At 37.5% G+C, this 24897-nt stretch overlaps 1 protein-coding gene across 3 annotated transcripts in view; it reads left to right on the top strand.

The window, feature by feature from the left end:
- Positions 1-23743, top strand: part of ACMSD (aminocarboxymuconate semialdehyde decarboxylase) — a 61741-nt gene extending 37998 nt beyond the window's left edge. For 2 of the 3 annotated variants that reach the window (XM_070799883.1, XM_070799874.1), the window contains 2 exons: positions 17665-17763; positions 22731-23743. In XM_070799883.1, coding sequence (XP_070655984.1) covers positions 17665-17763; positions 22731-22793 — 162 coding nt within the window. In that variant the 3' untranslated portion in view covers positions 22794-23743. Of the gene's footprint in view, positions 1-7233; positions 7318-17664; positions 17764-22730 lie in introns of all 3 variants that reach the window. The other variant, XR_011569626.1, reaches the window with a different exon arrangement.
- Positions 23744-24897: the final 1154 nt, after the last annotated feature.

Here is a 24897-nt window from a genome sequence, read left to right as displayed (position 1 = left end):
GCAGGCATGCAGCACTTCCAGCACTGTCTGGAAATTTCCTTTGCAATGTCACCCAGTTGATAAATATAATTTCTACTTTGCATATTACTGTTGGTAACAATATTGCTTTTTTTTTTTTTTTTTTGGCCACAATGTAGCAAGGATCTCCTTTCCTCTAGTTTCCAATAACATTTTCCTTTTTCTCCCAAAGTCCTTGCTGGTAACTTTCTCACAAGTTATCACGCTTTTAATAACAGTCTTAACAAGAGTCTCCAGTCTTTTCACTATCTCAAGATCCTTACAACTTCCTCCGACCAATCCATTCCAAAACCACTCCCCTGTTTTTAAGTTTTCATTGTGGCAACGGCCTACTTCAGGCACCAAAATCTGTATTAGTTATCTATTGCTACATACTACATTAACCTAAAACTTAGATTAGGTTTGGGGCTTCCCTGTGGGTGCAGTGATAAAGAATCCCCCTGCCAACGCAGGCGATGCAGGAAATGTCAGTTTGATTCCTGGGTAGGGAAGATGCCTGGGAGAAGGAAATGGCAACCCACTCCAGTATTCTTGCTGGAAAATTCCATGGACAGAGGAGCCTGGTGGGCTACAGTCCACGAGGTCTCAAAGAGTTAGACACAACTGAGTACGCACAACCAACCAACTAGGTCAGGTTTAAAACCACAATGAACATTTATTATCTCATTCATTTCCTCTGAGTCAGGAATCCAGGAATTCCATGGCTGGGCAATTCGGAGTCAGGCTTTCTTATGAGGTTCAGTGAGACCACTACAGCCCAAGAATATCTGTCTTTCATTCTTTCACCTTTTAATTTTTTTTTGTCCATTACTTTTTACACTAAATTAACCCCAAACTCTCCACCAATTTTGTAACTTTCTTCTCTTAAACACATTAGATACAGTAGTCTATTAATTCTTTCTTCTTGGAAAAATATCTCAGGAGTCTCTGACTTGCTCAAATATGGACTGGGTTGCTATTTAGACCTGCTGCTCAGCTGTCATCTTGAGATCCCCCCTTTGCATGCCTCATGTTCTCTCTCTCTCTCTCTCTCACTGGGTTCCCAGCTTCCCGAGACCCACAATTTTCCAATTTCTTGCTTTAGTCCTTCATCTTGGCAGAGAACATCTTCTAATAACTTTCTAAGAAAGACAGTATGGGAGATAAAATTTTTGAAGCCTTGGTTATCTCAATATTTCTTTATTCTTCCTCTGTTGTTCGGTCGCCAAGCCACATCTGACACTGCAACCCCATGGACTGTAGCACGCCAGGCCTCCCTGTCCCTCACTATCTCCTGGAGTTTGCCCAAGTTCGTGTCCAGTGAACTGGTGATGCCACCCAACCATCTCATCCTCTGTCACCCTCTTCTCCCTCTGCCTTCAATCTTTCTCAGCATCAGGGTTTTTTTCCAATGAGGCAGCTCTTTACACCAGGTGGCCAAAGTGTTGAAGCTTCAGCTTCAGCATCAGTCTTTCCAGTGAGGATTTAGGGTTGATTGGTTTAATCTCCTTGCTGTCCAAAGGACTCTCCAGAGTCTTCTCCAGCACCACAGCTCGAAAAAATCAATTCTTTGGCACTCTGTTTTCCTTATGGTCCAACTCTCATATCTGTACATGACTACTGGAAAGACCATAGCCTTCACTATACAGACTTTAGTCGGCAAAGTGATGTCTTTGCTTTTTAATAAACTGGCTAGGTTTGTCATAGCTTTCCTTCCAAGAAGCAATGATCTTCTAATTTCATGGTTGCAGTCAACACCCACAGTGATTTCTGAGCCCAGGAAGAGAAAATCTGTCACTGCTTCTACCTTTTCTTCTTTCATTTGCCATGAAGTGATGGGGCTGGATGCCCTGTCTTAGTTTTTTAAATATTGAGTTCTAAGCTGGCTTTTTCACTCTCCTCTTTCACCTTCATCAACAGGCTTTTATAGTTACTCTTCACTTTCTGCCATTAGAATGGTATCATCTGCACATCTGAGGTTATTTCTCCCAGCAATCTTGATTCCAGCTTGTGATGTGCTCTGCATATAAGTTAAATAAACAGGTGACAATATACAGCCTTGTACTCATTTCTCAATTTTGAACCAGTCAGTTTTTCCATTTAAGGTTCTAACTTGCTTCTTGATCTGCATACAGGTTTCTCAGGAAACACGTAAGATGGTCTAGTATTCCCACCTCTTTAAGAGTTTTCCACAGTTTGCTGATTCACATAGTCAAAGGCTTTAGCATAGTCAATGAAACGATAGATTTTTTTATGGAATTCCCTTGCTTTCTCTATGATCCAGAGAATGTCGGCAATTAGATCTCTGCCTTTTCTAAACCCAGCTTGTACATCTGGAAGTTCTTGATTCAGGTACTTGCTGAAGCCTAGCCTGAAGGATTTTTGAGCATATTCTTCCCTTACAAAGAGTTAATTGTTTAGCTAAGTATATAATTCTAGCTTGGAATCTGTTTTCCTGATGAATTTTAAATACATTTTCACATTATATTTTGACTTCTAGAGTTGTTATTGAATAATAAAATGCAAGTCTAATCTCTGAAACTTCATATAAAACATACTTCTCTCTCCTTCACTCTCAGTTTCAAAGACTAAAAGATTTTCTTTTTGTCCTGAAATTTCTTAGTAATGGACTGTTTTTGCCCATTATGCTAGCCATTTGGTGAGTCCTTTTATTCTGCAAATTTTCTTAATTTACTTCTTTAATGACTTCCTTCTCCCCCACCTCTGCCCCTATTTTTTCTTTCTGGAGTTCCTATTCTAAAGTTGAATCTTTTTTTTTTTCTGTCTTACATCTCCCCTTTTTGAGCTTTTGTTTTACTTTATGGGAGATTTCCTCAATTTTATTAATAAATCCTTCTATGTAATTGGCTTTTAATATTTAATTTGCAAGATCTTGATGTTACTGTTCTTGTTCTGTAAACCTTTTTAAAATATCCTGTTATTGTTGAGTGAGTGCCATACCTTTTAAAACTCTAAAAATATTAATAATTTTGGGAAATATACTTCTCCCCACAAGCCTTCCTGCAATTAGTTTTTTGTCTTTTAAGTCTCAGTATTTCATATTAAATGCTTTCCTTAAATGTCCATAATCCCCGGCTATCTACTTTTACTTAAGAGTGGTCACTAAAAAGATGATTGGAAGTCTCTGCATATGGATGGGACCTGTCAAGTGGGATTTTCTCTACAGAGTAATCCAACTGGGCCATTTCCTTTGGAAATTCTAGATATTTGGTCTTTCCTTTTTGATTTATCCCTTTCCCAGAGAAGTTCTTTCAATTTCTTATCTGAATGGTAAAGTCCTCAGTCACTCAGTCGTATCCGACTCTTTGCGACCCCATGGACCGTAGCCCACACGGCTCCTTTGTCCATAGAATTTTCCAGGCAAGAATACTGGAGTGGGTTGCCATTTCCTACTCCAGGCAATCCTGATCTAAGGATTGAACCTACATCTTCTGCATCTCCTGCAATGAAAGGCAGATTCTTTACCACTAGCACCACATGGGTTAAAACCAGTAAAGGCCTGGTTGCCATTATTCTAAGAACTGAGTGGAGAATAAGGGTTGGGATGCTCAATTTTTAATAAATAAACTTTTGCTTTCAGAACATTCCATGCTCTCAACTGTGCATGGTATCTTCCAGCTTAGAGACTCTCTCTTTCACCCCCTTTTGAGGCTAACTGACCAATCTTTTGTCAGAATGAGGGGAAAGCAGACACTGGACTAAGCAGTGAGGGAGGTGGTCTAGGGTCTAACTGCTTCTGCAACAGGCTTGCAATGAATCTTCCTGTTGTTAGTTCAGTCTTTGTCTTGACTTCCAGAGGTACCTGGTGCTGTCTATTACAGATATTTGGTGATATAAGCCAGATTACTTTTTGGCCTATATCATACTAGCTAGGAATTTCTCTTTCTTGGTCTTCTAAAGTTAGTTATTGTCCAACAGCTTTCCAGTTTCTGAAATTTTCTTATTTCTTCTGTCCTGTTCTCTTTGTCCTCGTGGGTGTATGCTTTTTAAAATCCACTTTACCATCTATTTCATGGGGTTTCAAACTGTGATTCTTAGATCAATTCCAGCCCACAAAGATTTTGTTACCAGTCTATGGTAAGAGGAAGAATTTGTGCCAGAATGTAAACTGATTTACTAATGACACAGTTTAGTTTAACTGTCTTTTGGGGTTTTTTTTATTTTATTTTATATATTTTTAATTAATCATTATTTATTTTTAACTGCACTGGGGCTTTGTTGCTACACATGGGCTTTCTCTAGTTGTGGTGAGCAAGGGCTGCTCTCTAGTTGTGATGCATGATCTTCTCATTGCAGTGGCTTCTCAGTGCAGAGCACAGGCTCTAGGGCAAGTGGGCTTCTGTGGTTGCAGCATTCAGGCTCAGCAGCTGTGGCTCTTGTGTTCTAGAGCACAGGCTCAGCAGTTGTGGTACATGGGATTAGCTTCCCTGCAGCATGTGGGATCTTCCTGGACCAGGGATACAACCAGTAACCCGTGCATTACAAGGCAGATTCTTAACCACTGGACCATTAGGAAAGTCCTGATTTTGTTTTTAATGGCAAGACTTTTTCAGTAAAGGAAGTGGTGCATTGATTTACATTCTAGGGTAAGTTCCTTATGTCATCATGCACAAGTGGAAGACCAGTTTGGATACATGTAATAATACTAGTCTTGAGCTTTCCTCCCTTTCTCTAATGAAATTTATCTTATCTATATCTCATCCTCCTATGGCCCAGCTTCCAGTTCTCTGAAGTCATATTCATGGTTACATGCAGTAATAGGTTAGCAGAAACTACAGCAATAGAAGGTCCGGCCAGATTTTCAGAATTTAAAGAATATTCTAGTACTCTCTCTGGCTTAGATTGAAGGTAGAAAGAAGAAAGATGATATGCCTCTTTCTGAAGTAATGATGTAAAATAAGGCTTGGATCTTCTATGGCAACTTCATCAAAAGTGAAGAGGGAACAAGATAAAAATAAGGAAGAACCTAGAAAGCCAAGCACATGCCCAGAGCAGGATACATTCTCAGGAAAGACAAGATAGGGCCCTATGCTTTAATCTCTCCCTGATCTTTAGGAGCAGCATCAGTAGGAAGTGAATGCCAAGATGAGGTTGTAAATGGCCTGGCCAAGTTTTCAAGGAAGGTCCATCACAGAGCCAATCTGCAAAGACCAGGAGAGGTTTTTTCCTTGTCTTTTTTTCATTCTCTTTTTGTTCTGGGAATTTAAATAACTCTTTATCCAAACATGAGCTGACACAAGCTTAAGTAACAGAGACTTCAGAGAGCATATATAACAAAGAATGTCTTCCAAAATAGTTTGAAAAGTCACTAAATAAACAATACAAAGCACACAAAGAAATATCAATGAACCCTGAGAAGAAGGAAGAATCTGCTTACCAAAGTTACCATATCACAATATTCAGAATGTCTAGTTTTCAGCAAAAAATTAAGAGGCATTCAAAGAAAAAAGAAATTGTGGCCCATTCCTATGGGGAAAAAAAAACTAACAAACTGTCATTGGAGAAACATTGGACTTACTAGACAATGATTTTAAATCAACAGCCTTAAATATGATCAAGAAATAAAGAAAAATCATAGACCAAGAACTAAAGGAAACCAGGAGACTAATGTCTGAACAGAGACTAACAATAAATATATAAAAATTATGAAAAGAAAACAAACAGAAATTCTGAACCTAAAAAGTACAATAATTTTAATGAAAAACTCACACGAAGGTCATACACCCAACAAGAGATTTGTATTCAAATATATAATAATCTCATATATCTCATAATTCAAATATCTCATAATTCAATAATAAAAAGGCACATAACCCAATTAAACTGAGCAAAGGATTTGAATAAACTTTTTTCAAAAAAAGATATTAGTCTATAAATGGCTAACAAGCACTGGTAAAGATGTTCAACGTTACTGGTTATCAGGGAAAGGCAAATCAAAACCATAACGAGATAACCTTCATCCTCACCAAGATGACTATATTTTTTTTGAAATGGAAAATGTTGACAAGAATGTGAAGACATTGCACACTGATGGTTGGAAGATAAAGTGGTTATCTTCCATTAGCTGCTGTGGAAAACAGTTTTGTAGGTCTACAAAAAGTTAACCATAGAATTAGCATATCCCAACAGTGCCATTCCTGGGTAGATATCGAAAAGACTTAAGACCAAGTATTCAAACAAATACTTGTATACAAATGTTGGTAGTAGCATTATTTGCAAGAGCCAAAAGGTAGAAACAAATGTCCATCAACAAATGAATGAATAAACAAAATGTTTTATACCCATACAATGGGATATTATATTCAGCCAAAGAAAGAAATGAAATACCAATATATGCTACAACATGGATCTTGAAAACATGCTAAGTGAAAGAAGTCAGACACAGAGGTCATGTATTGTATGATTCCATTTCTTTGAAGAATCTAGGATAGATAAACCCACAGAGACAGAAAGCAGAATAGTGGTTGCCAGGGGGTGGGTAGGAATGGAGAGTGACTTCTTAATATGTACAAGGTCTCCTTTGAGGGTGTAAAAATGTCTTAGCCCAAGATAGAGATGATGGTTGTACATCACAAGAAAACATGAGTGGAAATGTACTAGATGTGAATGTACTAGATGTCATCACAGTATACACTTTAAAATGGCTAATTTTATGTTTGCAAATTTCCCCTCAATTTTTTTTTTAAATGAAGAGGACTCTGTCTGCAAGAGAGACTTTCAACCACCCAAACCAAAGCCTCTATTTATATGTTATTTTGTATATTTTTAAAAGAGAAACCAGAAACACCTGTTCTGCAAAATATTTTATCTGACAGTAAAATAAATGGCTCATTTATAGAAATAACAATGTTATTTGGGGGCACTTTATGGACCAGTTTTTACAGTGGGCATGCATGTGATCTTGTCTTGGGCATTTGAATCTGTGGGTTAGAAAATGGACCTAAAACTAGAGACCAGTCAGGCCCAAAAGCCAAAGCTTTTTCTTCATTCATTTCCTAAGTCTTCTGACTCTTTAACATTCGGGACTGCTCTATTTTGGGATTCTAAAGCAATGAAAAGGTCCTTTATCACCAAAGATGTGATTATATCTATTGTAGTTGGTGGAGTATACCATATGTATTAGAAATGTTTCCACTCTGACTTGAAAATTAAATGTATTTTAATACTTCTGTCTGTAAGTATTCTGGATAAGTGATGTTTTCTTGTGCACTGCAGTCCTCAGTAGAGTGGAACCCTTTTTGATGCCTGTAAGCTTCCCGAGAACAAGAGTATAACTTACTACCTTCTCAAGAAGTTATGGTAAGTGAGAGACAATTCAAGTCCTGGCTCTACTGCATGTCAGCTGGGTGAACTTTAGTATCAGGTCACTGATTGCCTTCAACCTCAGTTTCCTCAACTGTAAAACACAGATGACAGATAGCCAGACAGAGTTGATGTGAGGAGCTAATATAACACAATGCCAAAGGACTCTCCAAATGTCAGTGCTTTTTGCACAGTGGTTGTAAAGTTAATATTTGTTTAACTGAGTTGTGTAATGATCTTGTGGATATAAGGCTAATCTTGCTTTGCACTGATTGAATTAAATCAAGCTATTTCTCTAGGAAATTATGTCTCAGGGAACAAAGTGAATCCTTGATATACTAGGATTTTTGTAATAAGCTATGTTGTAAGAGAGGTGTGTTGTATTTACCGCAAATGCTACTAATGAAATATGCTAATGAGAAGAGAGTTAATTGTTCCTTTTCCAGAAGACAAATGAATTCTCTTCCACTATTTGAGTTTCTTTAGTAAGTCACATCTTTCAGTGTTCACAGCATTCCCTGAGAATGTGAAAAGTTAATGCGTCCCAGCAGGTGAGCAGTTTCTTTCTTTTCCCTGGCAGGAATATTAATCACTATTATTACCACTCAGGAGTCTTTGACTTCATAGGGAACATGTGCCACTAACTTTGGGGAGGGAAATTATGTTGGGGTGGTGTTGAGGTGGAGAAATCAATCAGGATTAGCCACTGCTTTCCTGCCTAATAAGGAAAGCCAGTACCTGTTGAGGTTTAATTTTAGAATCCTAGAAGAGTTAGCCACACTACCTAAAATGTCAACTATTAAAATTATTCCTCTGATTTTAGTAGAGTCTTTAGAAAGGGCCCACTAAAATGTAGATGTTAATAAATATTACTGTAGCAAATATCACAGATATCCTTAAAAAATTGGTTCATAATTATGGTCAGTCCCAAAGGACTAGAAGTCTAGATCACAGACAAGAAGGAAAAAGAAAGAACAAAGTTCTAGCTTTTGGAAGGCTAGGACCAGGTATGTTACTTGGAAGCCTGAGGTATCACGAGAACCTTGGATATCTCACAGAGCTTGTATCAGTGGGAAACGAGGCAACAGTCATCCAAGGCCATATTCTATGCTTCCTTAACCAGACTCTGCATCCATTTAGAACACAATCAATTTGCAGTTATAGTAGGTGATAGAAATAGCAATAGGGGCTGTCCTGGTGGCTCAGTGGTAATGAAAGTGCCTGCCAATGCAGGAGAAATACCTGGGTCAGGAAAATCCCCTGGAGAAGGAAATGGCAACCCACTCCATTATTCTTGCCTGGGAAATCCCATGGACAAAGGAGCCTGGAGGACTACAGCCTGTAGGGTCGCAAAAGAGTTGGACACGACTTAGTGAACTAAACAAGAAACAGCAATACAAAAATTATTTTTAACTCAGCAAGTATTTATTAAGCATCTATCAAGCAAGGACTGGGAGCAAGTGACCTTCATCCTACAGGACCATTTGACTCTGAAGGAATCTCTTCTCCCCATCTCTTCCCTGTACTATCCCTTCTCTGAATAAGAAATCCAATTAACAAGGACTCTACCTCCAATTTTTTTATGCCTACTTCCCTCTCCCTTAAGAAATCACTAACAAGTTAGAAATGGTCAAAAGTTTATCAGAAGGTATCAATAAAAGGTGTTTAATTGGATAATAGGTATGAAAAATTTACAAACTAGATTATCACAAATGGATAATTAATCTCCTATAGAGAGAAGTTGTGAGCAATAGCTATTAAATAATAATTAAATACTGCCAAACCATAAGGTGTACCTTCCCTGGTGACTCACCCAGTAAAGAATCTGCCTGCAATGTGGGAAACTGAGGTTCAATCCCTGGGTCAGGAAGATTTCCTGGAGAAGGGAAAGGCTACCCACTCCAGTATTCTTGCCTGGAGAATTCCACAGCCAGAGGAGCCTGGCAGGCTTCAGTCCACGAGTTGCAGAGAGTCAAGACTAACACAGCAAACCGTAGGTCTGGTGTTCTGCAACAGGCTTCCAAAATCAAGTTAGGCAGGAGAACAAAGAAGTGCCCTAACCAGGAAGAATGAATTGCAGAGGAGTGGTTCATTTCTGCTTTAAAATCATTTGCTTCCTTTGCCATAGAACAGAACAGACTCCTCCATGCTTAAACCATATTTATATCTGAGAAGGCCATAATAGTTGGAATGGAAGAATTCCTGACTAGAATGAAAAATCATTTTCTAGGTTTCAATTTCATGTTAATGTGGTTGACAAATGTAATATAAGCATGGGACTTTTTAAAATTATGTTATGTTTTGCAATTGTAAACAACTTTAGCTAGAGGAGTAGAGATAAGGACGAATGAACCTCCAGTGAATACCAAGCTGGCAGTTCAGAACGAGATCAGCTGTTGGCACAGATGTGAGGAAACATAACTTTGGGTCTTTAGGGTTTCTACCAGAAGGTGTATTGATTTGCTTGGTTTTATACAGTACATGAATACAGGAATCTAGAGATAGAATTGTGAGTCTATCAAGGCCTTCCTCTAAACTTTAGTATATACTTCTCCACATTGTTTCATGTAAATGTAATCATAAAACCTAGGAAAATCTTTTTTTCTGGTAGAAATCAAAGTGTCATTTATCCTCATAATAACTCAACTTGAGAGTACTTAAAATACATTTAATATATTCTGTATGAATGGCGGACAGATGTCACAACATGTTTGTCAAAACCCACAGAATGTACAACACAAAGAGTGAGCCTTACTGTAGAGTACAGACTTTAGTTAATATTAATAAGAATAACTATGGACTCATGGAAAAAACACATTTAATATTTAGGCCTAGTAACAATCTGACTTCCTTCTTTCATATATTCAAGCCTTCATCCCTTCAACACACAAAACCACTCTCAAGACTGATTATAAGCATAGGTCAGAGTTTTATTTCAAATGAAGAGGATTTCTGAAAAGCCCAATTCAAAGATTCTATCTTAGCAGAGTCATTTTATAGGGGAAAAATGGCTAGACAGTTATTATTAGACTATATTTTAAATACGGAGATGACTATCTAGTTAAGGACAATTAGCCTCTTTGCATTATTGGTTAAAGTTCTTAGATTAGTTTCAAGACTAATAGTCAACTGAATGGATTTCCTAGGAGGGGCTTTTGGCTTCCTTGGTGGCTCAGTGGTAAAGAATCTGCCTACCAGTGCAGAAGACCCGGGTTCAATCCCTGGGTCAGGAAGATCCCCTGGAGAAGAAATAGCAAACCACTCTAGTATTCTTGCCTGGAAAATCCCATTGACAGAGGAGCCTGGAGGGCTATAGTCTATGGGGTCACAAAAGAGTCAGACACAAATTCACAATTAAACAGCAGCAAACAGCAGTAGGAGGGGCTTTTAAGTTCTATAAAGTCTATCAGAAAATTGCTCAAGTAGTTTATCAAGCATACTAAACTATATATGTAGAAAAAGCACTCAACAAACTCCAACAGTCTTTCATGATGAAACCACTCAAAAACTGGTAGAAAGGAAGTTCCACAATCTGATAAAGGACATCTATGAAAAATCCACAATTAACATCATACTTAATGGCAAAAGATTGAAAGGTTCTGCTCTCACCACTTCCATTCAACATTGTATTAGAGATTGTAGCCAGGGAAATTAAGCAAGAAAAAGAAATAAAAGGCATAAAAACTGGAAAGAAAGAAGCAAAATTATTTGAAGATGACATGACTTTGTATATATAAAATCTAGAGAACCCACAAATAAAGCATCAGGGCTAATAAAGCGATTCAGCAAGGTTGTAGAATAAATATATAAAATGTATACAAATATATAAGATAAATATACAAAAATTACCCACATTGCTATATACTAGCATTGAATAATCCATAAATGAAATTGAGGAGACAATTCCATTTACAATAGCATCAAGAAGAATAAAATACTTAGCAGTAAATTCAACTAAAGAAGTGAAGACTTGGACACTAAATTACAAAATACTGCTGAAGAAAATTAAAGAAGACCTAAATAAATGAAAAGACATCCCATGTTCATCTGCTGGAAAACTTAATGTTGTTAAATGGCCATACTTCTCACATTGATCTACAGATTGAATGCAATCCCTTTCAAAAATCCAGGGTTTGTTTTGTTTGTCTTCACGGGAATTGACAAGTTGATGCTAAAATTCATACGGAAATACAAGGGACCCAGAATGGACAAAATGATTTTGAAAAAGAACAGAATTGGAGGACTCGCACTCTCAATTTCAAAACTTTCTACAGATATATAGGATAATCAAAACTGGGTGATGGTGGCTTAAAGACAGACATAAAGATAACTTATTCTGAACAAAAGTACCAATACAAGTCAATAAAGAAAGAATAGTATTTTCAATATATTGTAGTGGGATAACTGAATATCCACATGCATACAAAGAATAATAATTAAGTTGGATCTCTTCTTCACACTCAAAATACACAAAAGTTAACTCAAAATGGACCAAAGACCTAGAGGGAAGAGCTAAAACTACAAACTCTTAGAAGAAAACTTAGTTGTAAATCTTCATGATGTTTAGGCAATAATTTCTTGACTATGACACCAAAAACACAAGCAACCAAAGAAAATAATTAAATTCATCAAAATTCTAAAATTTGGGCTTCAAAAGATACAACCAATGAAGTGAAAAGACAACCCACAGAATGAAGAAAATATCTGTAAATCATACATCTGGTAAATCTGTAGTATTTAGAAAATATAAAGAACCTGGCAACTCAACAATAAAAAGGAAACACATGGGCTCGAATAGACACAAAGGACATATAGATATTCCTTCAAAGACATACAAATGGCCAAGGAGCACATGGAAAGATGTTCAACATAATTATTCGTTACAGAATGCAAATCGAAACCACAATGAGATACCACTTTACACCTACCATGACAGCTATAGTTTAAAAAATGGACAATAACAAGCGTTGGTAAGGATTTGCAGAAATTGGGACCTTCACACATTGCTGTTGAGAATGTCAAATGCTGCAGCCACTGTGAAAAACAGTTTCTCTAAATGTTAAATATGGACTTATCCTATAAGTCCTATATCCTTATACACCTAGGAGCAACTCCACTCCTAGGTGTATACCCAGGAGAAGGGAAAAGGTTTTCATAAAAAAAATTTTATGAAAACACTTGTTCAGAGAAGCATTACCATAATAGCCAAAAAGTAGAAACAACCCACATATCCATTATCTGATGAATGGATAAACACAATGTGGTGTATCTATTCAATGGAATATTATTTGGCCCAAAATGGAATGAAGTACTGATTCAGGCTATAGCATGGATGAACCTTGAAAATGATATACTAAATGAAAGAAGGCGACATACTGCATGATTCCATTTACATGAAATGTCAGAAGGGGCAATTCCATAGACACAGAAGATAAGTTAGTGTTTTCAGGGGCCAGAAGGAGGAGGTAACAAGGAGTGCCTGCTAATGAGTATGCAGATCACTTTAAGGTGATAAAAATGTTCTAAAATTAGTGGGAATGATAACACAGATTCACGAATATACTAAAACACATTGAACTGCACACTTTTAAAGAGTGGATTTTCTGGTATGTGAATTATATCTCCAAAAGAGAAAAAGGGGGCTCTCCTACACCCCCGAATCCTAGTCTTCATTTGTGGAGACACCTAATGATACTTGTTTCTTGGCCACTGTTGCTGCTGTTGTTCAGTTGCCCAGTCATGTCCAACTCTTTGTGACCCCATGAACTGTAGCACAGGAGGCATCCTTGTTCCTCACCATCTTGTTTCTCAAGAAACAAGAAACTAACTTGTTTCTTGGCTACCATTTATGAAATAGACTTTACCATACAAATATATTTGTGTTTCTATAGGTTTCTTATTAGAAACAGAAATATGAGTATAGCAAATACATTGTCCTAGACTTTGTTTTCCCCTCTTTGATATAACTTTCTCTTTTTTCTTATTAATTATTTTTATAGGAGTATAGTTGATGTACAATGTTATGTTAGTTTCTGCTGTATATTAAGTGAATCATATTTTATTATGTACATATACATTATGCATCATACATATACCTATATCCATTCTTTTCTAGATTCTGTTCCCATATAGGTCATTACAATACAGAGTAATGAAAGGAATTTTCACCCCAATCCCAAAGAAAGGCAATGCCAAAGAATGTTCAAACTACTGCATAAATGCACGCATCTCACACACTAGCAAAGTAATGCTCAAAATTCGCCAAGCTAGGTTTCAACAGTACGTGAACCATTAGCTTCCAGATGTTTAAGCTGGATTTGGAAAAGGCAGAGGAACCAGAGATCAAATTGCCAACATCCGTTGAATCACTGACAAAGCAAGAGAGTTCCAGAAAAACATCTACTTCTGCTTTACTGATTATGCCAAAGCCTTTGACTGTACGGAAAATTCTTCAAGAGATGGGAATACTAGACCATCACACCTGCCTCCTGAGAAATCTATATGCAGGTCAGGAAGCAACAGTTAGAACTGGACACGGTACAACAGATTAGTTCCAAATCTGGAAAGGAGTACATCAAGGCTGTATATTGTTACCCTGCTTGTTTAACTTTTATGCAGAGTACATCATGTGATATGCTGGGCTGCATGAAGCACAAGCTGCAATCAAGATTTCTGGGAGAAATACCAATAACCTCAGATATGCGGATGACACCACCCTTATGACAGAAAGCAAAGAACTAAAGAGCCTCTTGATGAAAGTGAAAGAGGAGAGCGAAAAGTTGGCTTAAAACTCAACATTCAGAAAACTAAGATCATGGCATCTGGTCCCATCACTTCATGGCAAATAGACAGGGAAACAATGCAAACAGTGAGACTTTGTTTTCTTGAGCTCCAAAATCACTGCAGATGGTGACTGCAGACATGAAATTAAAAGACGCTTGCTCCTTGGAAGAAAAGTTATAACCAACCTAGACAGCATATTAAAAAGCAGACATTACTTTGCCAACAAAGGTCTGTCTAGTCAAAGCTATGGTTTTTCCAGTAGTCATGTACAGATGTGAGAGATGGACTATAAAGAAAGCTGAGCACCAAAGAATTGATGCTTTTGAACTGTGGTGTTGGAGAAGACTCTTGAGAGTCTCTTGGACTGCAAGAAGATCCAACCAGTCAATCCTAAAGTAAATCCATCCTGAATATTCATTGGAAGGACTCATGCTGAAGCTGAAACTCCAATACTTTGGCCACTTGATGCAAAGAACTGACTCATTTGAAAAGACCCTGATGCTGGGAAAGATTGAAGGCAAGAAAAGGGGATGACACAGGATGAGATAGTTGGATGGCATGACCAACTCAATGGACATGAGTTTGAGTAAGCTCCCAGAGTTGGTGATAGACAGGGAAGCCTGGCATGCTTCAGTCCATGGGGTCGCAAAGAGTTGGACATGACTGAGCGACTGAACTGAACAGAATGTGTATATGTCAATCCCAATCTCCCAATTTATCCCTCCCCACTTCCCTCTTGATAACCATGTTTGTCTTCTACATCTGTGACTCAATTTCTGTTTTGTAAAAAGGTTCATTTGTACCATTTAGATTACACATATAAGCGGTATCGTATGATATTTGAATTAACTTTAGTAAATTCCATTTGACAGCTATTACATTGTATTTTCTCAATTACAAGATTCATTCACAATGTAGTGTTAGCATCTGCTGTGAGGATCATTCCTCTTTACAATATAACTTGGTGATTATTTCGTTTCAGCATATGCAATTATCCTTCATTCCTTTTTATTTTGGGATATGCTATAATTTAATTTGATAGTGTTTTGCTACTATAATACTGTTGCAATTAATTCCTTGAAATATTTCTATTACATGCATATGAGTGGGATACTTACCAGAAGTAAAATTTCTGGTTGAAAATATGTTCCTCTTATTTTATTTCAATAGATGGATTTGTCATTGATTATTGATTTAGTGTCTCTCTTACTAGATCATGAGGTTTCTGAGGAGAGGGACCATTTCTGCCTTTTTATCCAAAATTTGTTCATTGAACACTGTATACTATGCCATTACACAAATATATCATATTCTTATCCATTGTATTTTTAAAAGTTAAAGTACAGTTGACTTACAATGCTATATTCATCTCAGGAATATCTTTCATCACTTTAATTACATCATGCCATTCTTTTCTGGCCTGCAGATTTTCTGCTGAAAAATCAGTTGATAGCCTTATGGGACCCCCATGTATGTGACTAATTGTTTTTCTTTTGTTGCCCTCAAAATTCTCTTAACTTTTGCCATTTTAATTATGTCTTTGTATGGATTTCTTTGGGTTCATCTTGTTTTGGACTCTTGATGTTACCTGGACCTGGATGCTTGTTTCCTTCTTAGGGAAGTTTTCAGGTATTATTTCTTCAAATACTACTTCTACCCTTTCTCTCTTCTCCTGGGACATCTATAATGCAAGTGTTAGTACACTTTATGTTGTCCCAAAGATCCCTTAAACTATCCTCATTTTTTAAAATTATTTTTATTTTTCCTGTTTGGCTTAGGTGATTATTACTACTCTGTCTTCCATATCACTTAGCCATTCTTCAGTATCATCTACTCTACCAGTGACTCCCTCCAATGTACACTTCATTGCTGTTATTGTATTCTTCAACTCTTATTGGTTCCTTTTTATATTTTCTAACTCTTTGTTCAAGTTCTCACTTGTTCATCTATTCTTATCCTGAGTTTGGTAAGCATCTTCACAATCATTATCTTAAACTCTTTCTCGGGTAGATCGCTTATCTTCATTTCATTTAGGTCTTTTTCTTCAGTTTTGTCATGCTCTTTTGTTTGAAACACACTCCTCTGTCTCCTGAATTTGCCTAATTCTCTAAGTTTACTCCTATGTATTATGTAGTTAGTTACAACTCCCAATCTTGGAGAAGTGAAGCCCAGCAGCATGTTCCCCTTTGATCACCAGAGTCAGATACTCCAGGGGTGTCCCCTACATGGGCTGCATGAGCCTTTCTATTGTAGCAAGGCTGGCTGTTGCAGATGTGCCGGTAGTTGGGGCTGCCCCAGGCGCTAACAGGCTAGAGGGAGAATTCCAAAAAAGCAACTACCAGGGCCAGCGTCAGCATGGTAGAGAGAGATTATGAAAACAGCTGCCACAAACATGTCAGTTCCCAAGGGGAGTCCCAGCTGCCCCCTGTTTCTCCACAAGACTCTCTAAGATCAGCAAGTATGTCTGACCCAGACTCCTTTCAAACTGCAGCTTTGGCACAGGGACTTGGAGCAAGTAAGTTTTTGCACATGCCCTTTAAGGATGGCCCTCCAGCCTCTAGTTCTAACATAGGTCCCACTGATTTTCAAAGCTAGACATTCTGGGTGTTCATCTTCCCAGTGCAGGACCAGGCTGGTGACCTCAGTGTGGGACTTGGACACCTGGCTCCTCAGGTAGGACCTCCACAGCTGGTTTTCCTCCTGCTTGTGAGTCACCATGCCAAGAATGTGAGTCCTGACAGCCAGTGTCTCCACCCTCCTACCTGTCAGGTTGTGGTTCTTTATGTCTTTTCTACTAGCCTTCAGGTCATTCTCAGAGATAGTTGCCCTGTTCAGTAGTGTAATTCAGGTGTGACAGGGGGTGAACTTGGGATCTTCCTATTCTGCCATCTTGAGCCCTCCCTGTCCCCATTTCTGTTTTGTTGACCAGAACAATCTAGATTTTAGCACACTATTTGACATACTGCTTTATGTATTTGTAGACAGACAAGCCTGTGTGCTTTATCATACAAAGTGTCAAATAGAACTTCAAAGCTACATCATTGAAAAACACAATCTAGTTTACAGAGATAGTAATTGTTTGTGGGGGTGGGGGGGAACTGGTTAGTTTTTGTTTGTTTTCTTTTCATTCATTTCATCCAGTTGTTAGTTTTTTACGTTTTCCTTTCTAACTCTAGTATATTTTCAAAAATTGTGGAGTCAATTGCAATGCATCATTTTAAGAAATATAGAATCACTAATTTCATCTGAAGACATTAGCATGTTTTATTAAACAAATGCCTGCTTCTTAGATTTGAGTGTTCTGCAATTCAGTTCCTTAGAAAAAACAAGGGAGGATAGAGGTTTATTTGCAGTTTTAAGAGACCTAATATCGCCACCTGCTGGACAAAATGTCAGAATACTATTTGAAGCCGTTAAATCCTAAAACTTCAAATCAGTTTGCTTCCATTAATCAGGGGAAATTTTGTTATTTTACCATAGGAGTGTTTGTAAATACAATTAAGTTTATAAGAGGTTCTTTGATGCTTTAACAAAGTAGGGATAAATTTGTTCTTTTTTTAGGATAAAGTCATTTTGGGAACTGATTACCCCTTCCCACTAGGTGAGTTGGAACCTGGGAAACTGATAGAATCAATGGGAGAATTTGATGCAGAAACCAAGGTATGTGCCTTTTACTTCATGATCTTATTCCTGAATCTCCCTGATCTAACTGTGTTTGGTTTCAGAGCACTTTGATATGGGATAGCAAAGGACAGAGAAATTGTTGCACTTAGTATTCACAATGGCACCCCACTCCAGTACTCTTGCTTGGAAAATCCCATGGACGGAGGAGCCTGATAGGCTGCAGTCCATGGGGTCGCTGAGGATTGGACACGACTGAGCGACTTCACTTTCACTTTTCACTTTGCTACATTGGAGAAGGAAATGGTAACCCACTCCAGTGTTCTTGCCTGGAGAATCCCAGAGACGGGGAAGCCTGGTGGGCTCCCGTCTATGGGGTCGCACAGAGTCGGACACGACTAAAGTGACTTAGCACCAGCAGCAGTATTCCTAGAACTGTTACTTGATCTTTAGAAACGGCTGGTCTATTAAAGAGCAAAGGAAAGTTAAAAAGCTAAAAGTCAACCTAGTACAACGAAATTCATAAAGACAAGAAAGAAAACTGTAAAGAAGCATATTTAATAATATATTTAGATGTGCATGTTAGATGAATAAGAAAACATGTTTCTATTACATATCTACCAATCTCCAAAGTTGTAATGATTCTAGTAATTTGGATATTTAGACTCAAGTCTTGATTAACAGGACTCAAGGATGCAGAACCCTCAAGCAACTGGATTTTGTTTTTCTTTCAGCATTTGACTTTTAGGGTAGCTAACTGTGTCTTAATGCTGACACTTCCTATTCTGCCCCTTAGGTTCCTGAAACAACATGAGCTTAAAATGAGGCACTGTGTCTCCAGATTTCCTCTCCTTTGCCATCCCCTTCACATCCCATGGGCTTCTCTGGTGGCTCAGACAGTAAAGAGCCCACCTTAAATGCTGGTTTGATCCCTGGGTCAGGAAGAACCTCTGAAGAAGGAAATGTCTACCCACTCCAGCATTCTTGTCTGGAGAATTCCATGGATGGAGGAGCCTAGCAGGCTACGATCCATGGAGTTGCAAAGAGTCAGACATGACTGAGCAACTAACACTTTGACTATCCCATCCTACAGTGGCAAAGAATCCACCTGCCAATGCAGGAAACAAAGGAGACAAGAATCAGACCAACTGAGTGACTGAGCATGCAAATCCCATTCCACACATGCTCCCAACGAAACAAGTTCTTCCTAAGACTTCACCACTAGGGGACAGGGATGCCAAAATGAAAACACAGGGAGATGTAAATTCTTAAAAATTTTTACAAAAGTCTGTCATAACCCTTTTGTATGAGACTTGACTTTCTTCTAAACTAGGATCCAAAAGTTATCTTCATCTCTAATTCTCTACTCTAATTGTTAGGGATACAGCTCATCACATCTTCTTAGACAGCTTGAAGCACATTAACAGATGCCAAGAAGAGTACATTTTGATATATACTAGTTGCAAGTTATTAACTGGGAAACCTCAGACTGCTTTAAACAGGAAGTGTCTCCTCTGGCACTTAACCACCTTAAGGAAATAAAAATCCTAAATTGTTAAATGGTAGTGGTGGTTTGCCTGGAGAATCCGAGGGGTGGGGGAGCCTGGTGGGCTGCCATCCATTGGGTCGCACAGAGTCGGACACGACTGAAGCGACTTAGCAGCAGCAGCAGTGGTGGTGGTGGTGGTTTAGTCACTAAGTTGTGTCCTACTGCTGCAACCCCATGGACTGTAACCCTCCAGGCTCCTCTGTCCATGGGATTCTCCAGGCAAGAATACTGGAATGGGTTGCCATTTCCTTCTCCAGGGGATCTTCCCAACCCAGGAAATTAACCCAGGTCTCCTGCACTGCAGGCAAATTCTTTACCGACTGAGCTATGAGGTAAGCCTTCATATAATTGTTAAATATACACTTATTAAAGTAGAAAGCAATACTAGGATTTTCTCTACTTTTTATATCAAAAGGTGAAAATGAAAAACTCCCTATAACATGAATGAAAATAAACTAAAACCAGACTACCCCAAGCTCCTGTTGTTGTTGTTCAGTTGCAGCCGTGTCCGACTCTGCAACCCATGGACTGCAGCATGCCAGGCCTCCCTGCCCTTCACTGTCTCCCAGAGTTTGCTCAAACTCCACGTCAAATATCCTGATTAAGACTTTAATGGAATAATAATAATTACTATTATATGCCTTTTGTTATTTAATTTTATATGTCTACCACTTTCAAGTTTTCAGAAAATCTTGAATAAAAATTTTATGCAGTCATAAATACATGATATTCTGTAACGTTACATGTTACTCATCATAACATTGTAATAAAGACTAAAAACAAGGGGAATAGTTAAATAAATAACAGTATGTCTATACAATGGAGTCTATATAGCCATTCAGTTCAGTTCAGTTCAGTTCAGTCACTCAGTTGTGTCCGACTCTTTGCAACCCCATGAATCGCAGCACGCCAGGCCTCCCTGTCCATCACCAACTCCTGGAGTTCACTCAAACTCATGTCCATCGAGTTAGTATAGCCATTAAAAAGTATTAAAAATCAATTTCTAAGATATATTAAGAAAGGTACAAAAATGCACATACTTTCATTTGTAAATAGCACACTATCCATTTGTGAAAAAAATTTATAAACCTACATATAAGAATTTGCTTATATATGAATAAAATATCTCTGGAAGAACAGATAAGAAACTGATAAGTCTGGGAAGAAAAAGTAGTGGTTGGGCAGTACTAGTAAAAGGAAACGTACATTTCATATCTTTTGAATTTTGAGCCATATGAAGGTAAAATTTCACTAAAAAAATTTTTAATGAAATAAATAAACCCATTTGATGAGCACAACAACACTGGGAGATAGGCAAATGCATTCCACCAGGTAGATGCACAGGAGGAAATCAAGACTTGGGTGTTAAGTGATTTGCCAAAGGGATATAATTACTAGATTATAGCACATGAACTCAACTCCAAATCTCCTAACTCCAGGATCAGGTCTCTATCCAATACACCAAAATGTATCACCTTCAAAGGATACTTGGTAGCAACGTATTTTAAAAAGTAAAGCAAATAGTTTTTCAGAGCAGCAGCCATTATTTCTGAAGTCTTCCTTTAGAGAAGGATGACCCAGGGTGAATCACAGAAGAACCCCAAGTAAGAGGTCCTTGCTTCACATTACCCACTCTGCAAGCCTATGTGAGAACCCTGACATGGTCATGATACACAGATACACACTAATGGTATGGATGTTACGCAACCCCATACATGTTTCCTTCCACCCTCAGCTGCATGCCTGTCCTTTGCAAGCTAGACCTATATCAATTAGGGTATCACAAAGTTAACTCTCAAATCACAGGAGCTTTTTCTGTGGAGCAGATCTAATCTATAGCTGGGGAGAAGGTGAAAAAAAACTTGGCATTCTCATGTGAAATTTATCAATGTACATATTTGTACAATATTCTGAGACTCTTATTCAGGGTCATGTGAAAGGACAACACATATACGGAGAAAGTAGTGGTACCTAAGCTGTACCTTTTCTCTGTATTTGACTCCAAGTAATTCTTAAAACTCATTGGAGGGTCCTGTAGAGGTTACCAAAGAAGTCATTTTCCTAGGAGGGTTTTCCCTGTTGAAAGTCTCCTCCCCTCCTCCTACAACCAAATTTCAAACTTAGATTTCAAATAGAGGGACAAAGGGGGAATTAGAGAAGGCAGTCAAAAGGTACAAATTTCCAGTTACAAGATAAATAAGTACTAGGATTTTAATCTTCTTATGCTCAGTCATTCAGTCGTGTCCGACTCTTTTGTGACCTCATGTACTGCAGCCCACCAGGCTCCTCTGCCCATGGGATTTCCCAGGCAAGAATACAGAGTGGGTTGCCATTTCCTTCTTCAGTGGCTCTTCCAAATCCAGGGATCGAACCCGTATCTTCTATATTGACAGGTGAATTCTCTACCACTGAGCCACCAGGACTGTAACATACAACAGGATAAATATAATTAACACTGCTATATGTTACATATGAAAGTCATTAAAAGACTAAATACTAAGACTCTTATCCCAAGAGAAAAAATATTTTTTCTATTTCTTTAATGTTGTGTCCATATGAGATGATGGATATCCACTAAACTTACTATGGTATTCATTTCATGATGTATATAAGTCAGATCATTATGTTGTACTTTTTTTTTTGCTTTTATGTTATTTTATTTTTAAAACTTTATTGTCATAATTTTTTAAATTTATTTTTTAATTGAAGGATAATTTGTTGTACATCTTAAACTTATACAGTGTTGTATATTAATCATATATCAATAAAACTGAAAGAAAAAAAGAAAATTCTTTTGGGGGCTGAATATTCCATTTATGTGTATACCACGTTTAAAAGCCTACTCATCTGTTGATGTATACTTGTGCTGTTTCTTTCAGCTGCTATGCATAGTACTATTACGAACGTTCCCTTTCAAGTATCTGATTGATACTTTAAAAAATTCTTTTGGGTATATTTAGGAGTGGAATTGTTGGGTCATACCATAATTCTGTTTATAATATGCTTAAACTTATCACTGTACTTACTATTTAATATAAAATGCATTTGCAGAAATATTTCATTAGAAACTGCTACTATAAAAAAACATAAAATTATACATTTTCTACATTAGCTATAATGTAAATAATACATTGTTTACATGTTCAAAAATTTTAAACCTCTACCATGTTTTGTCTATGATTGTCAACATATTTGAGAAGTAGAGAAAATAATTAAAGCATAAATATACCACCCACCATTCATATTTTTGCTTTTAAAGTATTGTTCAATACAAATATATGAATATAATTTTTAAAATAGTGCGGCAAAACATGGGTCAAGAGATCATTGTTTAAACACCTATTATTCTTCTCTCACATTGGGGAACTGAGTTTTTAAAAACCTGAAGACAGTTAATAAGCTTTAAAACAGCCATTAAATAATGCTTTAAAGTAAAACCTTTTCTTTTCTTTTTCAGGATAAACTCAAAGCTGGCAATGCCCTAGAATTTTTGGGGCTTGAAAGGAAACAATTTGAATGACTGAATTTGCTACAAAGGCAAATTTCAAGAAGACATTTTACTTTTGCTTTTAAATACGTATCACATATGCATTATTGAAATCCTATTTTGAACTCTTTTATCCAGAAATAGAATATATCCAAATACCCTAAACCATTCATAACAAAAATGATTCTCATGTTTTTATTCTGAAAAGTACATTATTTCATGTGCAAATCAAAAATTATTTTCTGACAGACTTTAAAATTAATGGCAGAAATAAAAAGCAAATGCCATTAATGATTCATATGAAAAAAATAACAGATTCATCCTAGAGGATTCATGTAGGTTCTCTACTTTGAGCAAATATTTGTTAATAGGTCCCAAATAACCTGTTTTTATTCACTTTAAATACCTTCCATTAGCTCAGAAGTGGGCCGGGAATGCTTTAGAGTCCAAAAAAAAAAAAAAATACACATTTTCCATAATCTCTAGGAACTTACAGCCCAATTAAGGGGGCAAAATACATGTTTATGGAATAATTACTAAGCAATAAAACATGCATGTCACAGAATTTCAGTTAAGAAAAATTCACTTGATTCCAACTTTGGGCACATCTTCACAGAAGCTGGAACTCGAGATGAGTCTATAAAGATGAATAAGGCATGTTAAGAGTTGGAAGATGGTAAATAGGAAGGCAAAACAATGGGAACATAGTTTCCATATGAATAAGAACTTACCTATTCTGGAGAAAAGTTTCAGTATGTAATTTACTTTTACCAGAAACTCTTTCCATTTGAAATACTGAGGAGACTGTGTAAAGCAAGCTGTGGAGGTTGAGCAGGGCAATACCAGGGTAGCCTGTTATACTCACTGCATTTCTATTCATTCCACCTGGTCTGCTGAAGATGAACTTGGTTCTGGGAGGGGTGATGAACATCTGTGGTTCATGTACCTCTGGCTGAATTCTAAAACGTAATTTTTCAAAATTACCCGCTTGCTTTAATTGTGGTTTTCTGGCTTTTTGTTTTTGTGTGGGGTTTTTTGGCCTCATCGTGGCATGGGGGATCTTAGTTCCCTGACAAGGGGTTGAATCCATGCTTGCCCCGTGCAGTGGAAACACAGTCTTAACCACTGGACCACCAGGGAAGTCCCATCCTCTTGATTCATTCATACTTCTTTTCCCTCCTATTAGTCAAGAGTTGAGTATGACATGTAATTTGTACTGATTTAATCTTTGCTAAACTACACTCAACCTATTATTTTATTTTAGTCTATAACTCCCATCTCTTTCTTGCTCCTCCTGTTGCTTTCTAAGACTTTACCCACCCAACACATTGCTTGTTACTCCAATCTGCTTTAAAAGAAAAAGTTGAGTCAAACAGCAACATGAAGCATATGTTATTATTTTTTACTTCCCCATTCTTTGGGGGAAGATGTCTTGTTTCTTTTTAAATATTCTGTATTTGAGCACTTTTAACATAGTGTTTGAGGACTGCTTTATTATGAAAAGTAACCTGATCATCTCATTCAATGTAATTTTAACAGATATATAGATAAATACATAGTTTAAATAGATTTGGGGTATATTCATATTCATAGAGTATTTATGTGATATGCCAGGGTTGTAAGGCAGTTCCACACACTGGGGACATAGAAAGTTAACAAAAAGGATAAAATCTGTTCTCTGATGAAACCTACAACCTGTAGGGTAATAAACTATAAATAAATAAAGGAGGGAGGACAAAGAAAGGAGAAATGGAGAGCAAGAGGGGAGAAGAAGGGAGGGAAGGAAAGGAGGGAGGGAGGAAACTTTTCTTATACTGATAAACATTATGCAGAATTAAAACAAGAAGATGTATAGAATGACTCGGGGAAGGATGGGAGATAAAACATTAAGTTGTAGGGCCAGGGCACACCTGTTTAAAGAGGACTTTGAACTAAGACTTGAGTAACAGAAAGAAATGGCCATGGAGAAGAGCCTTCTGGGGAAGGGCTAGAGCAGCAAAGGCTCTGAGGCAGAAAAGAGCTGGGGCAGAGCTTGTGAGCAAGGGAGAAACAGGGATGAAGCTGAAAAGCTGGCCAGATAAGTAAGCTGTGGTTGAGAGTTTAGATGTTCATATTAAGTATTTTAGTAAGCCAATGG

This window comes from Bos indicus, chromosome 2 (genome assembly GCF_029378745.1).
Source record: "Bos indicus isolate NIAB-ARS_2022 breed Sahiwal x Tharparkar chromosome 2, NIAB-ARS_B.indTharparkar_mat_pri_1.0, whole genome shotgun sequence".
Lineage (NCBI taxonomy): Eukaryota > Metazoa > Chordata > Mammalia > Artiodactyla > Bovidae > Bos > Bos indicus.
The sequence above is the reverse complement of the archived record's forward strand: the minus strand, read 5'-3'. Positions and strand labels throughout refer to the sequence as shown.